The sequence below is a fragment of the Gopherus evgoodei genome, chromosome 6 (genome assembly GCF_007399415.2).
Source record: "Gopherus evgoodei ecotype Sinaloan lineage chromosome 6, rGopEvg1_v1.p, whole genome shotgun sequence".
Lineage (NCBI taxonomy): Eukaryota > Metazoa > Chordata > Testudines > Testudinidae > Gopherus > Gopherus evgoodei.
In genome coordinates, this window is record NC_044327.1 from 68,628,378 (window position 1) to 68,634,895 (window position 6,518).

Below are 6,518 nucleotides of genomic sequence, written 5' to 3' on the forward strand. Positions count from 1 at the left end.
ATTTTTGGAGGTTTCTGGTTTTTTGCCAGGCAAATTACATCTTATCAAAGACACAGAAGCTTAATTTTTTATGATTTTAATGATGAAAATGCTTTGTGGTATCTGAATTTAACATTAGAGGACCGGATGACAAGGACCAAATGATTGACATCTGTTTGATTTAAAGCTATTACCTCCTTTTGTGGAATGTACTATATATTCCCTTGAGTAGGATACTGAACCTTTATAACTGCTAATGATTTAGAATCTGATCTGGTCTGAGTTTTTCTGGTGGTAAATAGCAAGATTTCCATTTGGTTTCAGAGGGAATAGTCTGTGGCCTTATTTTTCAAATACATTTTTTTCTCATCCTAGAACTTGCATAGGTTTTTATAACAGCTGAAAGTTTTTTAATCATTTTTTTTACTGTGATGTAAAGTGGATTGATTTATCTTGTCTAATATAATTTTGTCATGTTTATGATTACTTTTATTAAAATGAATTTGAAAAGGGTTTAACAACTAAATATTTAACTAAGTCAAACAATTTCATCATGTATTATGAAACCTTGGGAAAAAATTCTCCTCTGGCATGAGAGTAAGCTTGCCAGTTTTCAAGCTCAAAGTGGTTTCTTTCCAGACTTTTAAAGGTTCCAAATATGAACATAAGAGAAACCCTAACTGCAGACTTACTGATAGCAACTAAGGTTTATACTTTGAGTTTGAATAATAAAATTAAGGTTTTCAAATGGCCTTAAAACAAGTGTCTAGAAATCCTTGTGACTGCCCTGGAAAGTAGTTGTCTGTAAGTTTTTGTCCACATTCAGACTTTGATTGAGAGACAGGTGATGTACTACTTGCTCTTCTTCCATGGTGTTTTTACCAGGCCCCTACGTGCTCAGGTTTATCTTGTAGGCCAACTACGTGCAATAACCTTTTATGTTTGAGCTTGCCCCCTGGCTTTACTGTCTTACCTTCAAGAACTGTCTGTTCCTGCAGACGGTAGATTTGTATAACCTTCAATTTCACTCGCTCCCAAGTGGTCCTATTTGGGTTTCCTCTCAATACTTGCTGGACCACAGTCTGCCCATATGGTAACCACAATTGCTAACAAACGTGTGTGTTTTTTTCCCCCACTTATAAGATATTCCTATATTGTGGCACATAAAAGCCAGCAAGTATAATTACCTATAAAGACACATATAGCATTAATGACAAGTATTAAGTGTTTCTTATAAATTTTTAAGGTTAGAAGGGGTAATTAGATCATCTACTCTGACCTGTGTATAATAAACCATTATATTTCACCCAGTTACTTCTGTATTGAGCCCAGTAATTTGTGTTTAACAAAGCATGACTTCCAGAAAAGCATGCAATCTCAATAGGAAGACCTGAACAGATGAATAATCCACCACTTTGTGGTTACACATTCCCACTGTTAAAAATGTGTGCCTTGTGTCTAGTTTGAATTTGTCTGTTCCCTATAGCATGAAAATCTGTTTGCACTATTATACACATTGCCCCACTAAACCCTAACCATGACATCTAGTAAGAAACCCCAACTTGTTTGAGAGTGAGCACAATAACATCCACACATTACTGTTTAAAGAAAGTTTAATGGATGAGTGTAAACACTGCTACCTGGGTTCCCAGCGAGGAAGGTGAAAATAACTGACTTTCCTTTCTGAGCTTCTTCATTTTGGCTACATTAACTATAATGTAAAAGTCATGTAATTTGAGGTTTTAATCTAGTGATTCAGGTTTAGTTTTCCAGAGAGGGAGGTGAGACATTATAACGTGATGGATTCTGTACTCTATCTTGGCTCTCTTCAGAAAGCCTGAAAGGTATTGGCTGAAAGAAAACGTTTTTTTGACTGTTCTGAATAGGACAAAATGGTTATGGAGTTATGGAGAGTATTTCCAAGAAGCATTTCTGCTGAATGTTGCTGTTAGTTTAAAAGTTTGTGTTCATCAGTGAGTGTCAAATATTCTGGAGGTCTTATGCTACCTCTAATTTCCTTTGGATTTATTAAAAAATGCTTCTTATTTTTCAGCACCCACAGGTGTTACTTTAACATAGTTGTTTACCAAAAGAGTACAGAGCTTGCATTTTCTCTGTTTACCTGGAGGAGAAGTTAAACCAGTTTTCTATCCAAGTCAGCCTCAGATAGATGAAGCTTCCAATGAAGATTGAGTGCTTCTGTTATCAAAGCAGAAGAACTGGAGATTAAACTCTTCATTTATCCCTGACAGAGAGTGCAATCACTGTTCAATCTCTGCAATTCCTGCTATAGTTCTTGGTTTTTTTGAGGTGGGGGTACTTTATTAGATGTTGTAGTCATTATGCTTTAAATATTCCAAGAAGGATCTCATTGACGATAGCAAACATTATTTTTCATTTTTTGTCGTCAATCTTGTACACTAGAAAAGAAAAGTGGAGGATTGTATTACCAGTACATCCTCTCAGTGTAGGCTGCTCAGTATTTAAATGAAATATTGATGCATTTAAAAATGCCGAAGTGTTCAATAAAGATTTCAAAGAAAGCTACCTAAAAGTTGTGATTCTTAGGTTAATCTTTTATTTATCTAAAGGATGAAGGAAGCTGTCTACTTCTGTGATATGAACTGCAATCAGCTTAAAAATAATTGACAAATTAATCCCCTCACAGCATTGCAATTGTAAAGGTGTTAGGTTTAATTAGGCCTGTCTGATTGCCTTGTCTAATCAAGAATAAAGGTGGTGTGATGGTTGAGGTCTAGCGGGGACATTCCTGACCTGCCAGTCTTATATGTTTTAATTATTGATTCCTACCATTTCAGCGTGTCTTACCAAGTTCTGTGTTAGCTTTACACTTAAAGGCTAAAAACAAAAGTTGCCGCCAAAGGTATATGTAGAGCTGTGTGGGCTTTTAAATATTTTTGAGAACTCTTTAACCTTTGGAAGTGCTGACCCATATTACTGTATGATGTTCACGTCCAATAAAATTTGTTCTTATTGTTTTCTCCTTATGTAATCATATGTTTTTATGTTCTTCATTAACAGATTTCCATACTCTTATTAACATTGATTAGTACCATTTCAAAGGTGCTAATCGCGGAGTTATCACTTTTTGTAAGTAAGGGTATCAGAATCATGCCCAAAGTTGTTTTTATTTCACTTATCTTCAGTATTCTTACAACCAATTTCTCATTTTTCTATCACCAGGAAAATCTTACACTTAAACTTCTGTCTAGTTGGTAGAGTTTGAATGGATACTTGTCTGTGAAAAGACTTCTAATGAAGATGTTTGTCACTCTGGCCAGTGCAGTCCTGAACAAGATATTCTAGTCTTTGAATGTTTGCAGTTTTGGCTTTCCCGAGTGTCCAGGGTAGTGGCACATGGAATCTTAAAGGGGTTTAATCTGTTTGGTAAATATTGTCAAATGGTTTAAAAACAATGCTTATTTTAAAATAAAGGGTGTGTTTGACTTTCCTTATCATTTTCCACCACAAACAATGGTATTAACTTATGACTAGCATTTTTTGTCATGGTGGAGCCGTGATTTTTCTCATTTTTGTCATAAAAAATAGCCACACTTAATTATATTCAAATAACCCACATTATAAGACAGGGGTCCAATTCTGCAAGTCCTTCCAGCATAAAGAAGGCTTGCAGGATGAGTCATGCTGCTTCATATTCAGAAATCCAAAAACTGATATGTTTTGTTGTCCATATCAGGTTGCATGTTGTATTTACTTAGTGTGATTTATAGAATCTTTTCTTTGGTTGTAGGTGAGTGAAGCAACGGTGGAACAGCTCGTGCAGCAATACCCACACATAACCTTCAGTACTGTACTGCAAGATTGCAAGAGGACCTTGGAACGGGCTTATCAAATGGGCTGGACACCCAGTATGTCTTCTGCTTCATAACGACCTATGTGATATCACAGTTCGACTAAAGCATTCAGCAGGTGTAATGGGGACTGCAGATTTTGGTTGTACAATGTTGCAGGAATATTTTAAACCTTTTCATGTTTTTAAATCTCATTTTGCTTTCTGTGAAATATATGTTCAAGAGTCCATTGTTCTAAAAGAGATTTTTATTTTATTTTTAAGTTTTAAAATTAATGTTTCTTAAAGCAAAGAACATTTTATGTCTGGTGGTGGCCCCTCCTGGAAATTTTGGAACAGAAACTGGACTCTCTAATTGTAGTTAGATTCATATAACTGTTCTGACTGTTAATTGTCATCCTAAAAATCTGCAAATCCCTAAAGACATTGAAGAGGGCTCACAACCTTTCATGATGCAATATAATTGTGAGTTTACACATGTTACAGTAAAACGGAGTTAACTATACACTGACTTTGATGTACTGTATAACTACGTACGAATGTTGAGAACAAATCTTAAGAAATGCATTGTATCCTTTTTGTACACATAAACACAATGTAAAAGCCTTTGGCAGATTTCCTGAAGTGGATTCCTACTAGTTCTGTGGATGGCTTGAGTTATATAAGATATTGAGCCTGTTTTCTTTTGTTCTCTTCCCTTTGCCTCAGTCGTGTGTTTCCTTTGGTTTGTAAGTGATAACTCAGTGCTAGTACCGGTGTAACTGATCAGTATAGGCCTCTGCTGAAACTGGGAGCTAATCTTAATCCATATTATTACCTAGACTGACGTCACCCATGTGTTTTAGGATGCACAGTAATATAAGAATCCACAAATAATTGTGATTTTCTTCTAAACATTTTGCTAATTACAAAAATCATTATTTTGAAATTCATTTTTGAATGGAAATCTTAATAAATGATGGTAACTTTTGAATGATTATTCAAGTAGACAATCTTTCTTGTTTTATGTTGTAGACCTGCAGAAGTGATTTTTCCTTAAATAGTCATGTAGAAGATGTTGTATAGATTTCTCAATTTTTGCACCTTGCCATTTTTGTAATAAGTGAGCTAACAGCGCTTTAATTTACCACAGATAACCAAATGCTGCATACAAGACACCTGCTGTGGGAAATCAGTTATAAGGCCATGTTTATATAGCTTAAAATAATGGTGTTGTTTTTTCTTTTCTTTTTTTAATTAAACTTTCTGAATGAACCTGTTTCCTTTCACAATACTGTCATGTTACTGAATTCTGAAATTTCAAGTAAAAAGGAAAGTTTAATAAATAAAAGCCACAATGCTGATTTTCTCCAATGTAGTGTTTAGTTGCTAATGTGGATCCCACTCCTGCAAAGCAAGAGCACGGGCATAGCTGACCTCAGTGGGACTCCATGTGGGCGGAAGGGTCCAGCCACGTGCATCACTTTGCAAGATTCTTACTCTAGAAGAGAATAATTGCTCTGGATGCTCTTCTGGCATCCTCTAAATCGTATATTTTAAGCATTGTACTCTATGCTTTTCATATTTGTTCTCCAGCTACTGAAGACTACTTTGGTTGGCAATTGTGTATCTCTTTTTTAATCCAAAACTGATTTATAAGATAATATATGCAGAAAATAGCAGAAGTGAATACATAAAAAGTTTAATTTTCTATGTGTGTTGCAAGAGTTAAACTTGACAAGTGTTGATAAGCAGACATTGAAAATACAGATATTGCAGCTTTGGTTTAAAGTTGCATTAACTTTTAGAATGTTGCAATTTGGTTAAAGGATGATTTTTTAAGATGTATAACTCTGTGTATTTGCTTTTTAAAGGTTATACTCTTTTAATCCAAAATATTAGATGCTCAAGTTTCAGCTGATGAGTTGCCATTATTGTCAAAGTATTTTGCTAATCCAGATGAATTGATGCAGCATAACCTGGAGAACAGTTTTAGTATGTTTGTGCAATTCTGCCAAAACTGTATTCCAGTCCCACAACATCTTGACAACTACAGAAAGCATCAACTCAAAGTCCAGTGACAGTTGTTAAATGTTTTCTTATTGGACACTTCAAAATGGAGCTGAAAACATCTTATCTGGAAAAAATATAAAGTAGAGTTTTGCTTGGAATGTTATAAAAACATGTGAACAAATATTATGCTGGGCTTTTTATCTACTTCAAAATGGCAACATATTTTCAGAATAAAGACAGTGAATAATATTGCAGATATAGTGGAGAACTCTAGTCATTTCTCTTTAATGTCTTTTTATGAGTGCAACAAGACAATTCACACAATTTGTAAGTTTCTATTTTTCCGTGAACGTTTTGACCTTGAGATGGGTTGCAATAAAAGAGAGAAGCAAAACACTGTGTCTTCTGTTTGGTTATATAGATTACCAACTCTGTTTAAGTTTTTGTATATACTTTTAGCCTATTATAGCACCTCTTTTTTTGATCTTCTGTTAGGTCAATTCCCTACCAATGCAGGATTTTTCCCCTGTTGTACATTTGTTAATGCATTTTCCGGTCTAGTTTTCAGTGTCCCAAGCGATGAGTCTTTCAGTCTTGGAAGATTATTCCATCATCTACTTGATCGTACTATCAAAATATACAGGTTATATTTTATCTTTCTTTATTCCATTAACCATTATACCCACATGTGGCTGCTTAAATAATTCCTCTTCAT

The 6,518-nt window shown here is 34.8% G+C and overlaps 1 protein-coding gene across 3 annotated transcripts in view; it reads left to right on the forward strand.

Annotated features, from left to right (window-relative positions):
• FBXL17 (F-box and leucine rich repeat protein 17) overlaps positions 1–6,057 on the forward strand; it is a 486,275-nt gene extending 480,218 nt beyond the window's left edge. For all 3 annotated transcript variants that reach the window (XM_030565826.1, XM_030565823.1, XM_030565824.1), the window contains one exon: positions 3,752–6,057. In XM_030565826.1, coding sequence (XP_030421686.1) covers positions 3,752–3,889 — 138 coding nt within the window. In that variant the 3' untranslated portion in view covers positions 3,890–6,057. The remainder of the gene's footprint in view (positions 1–3,751) is intronic.
• The last annotated feature ends 461 nt before the right edge of the window (positions 6,058–6,518 follow it).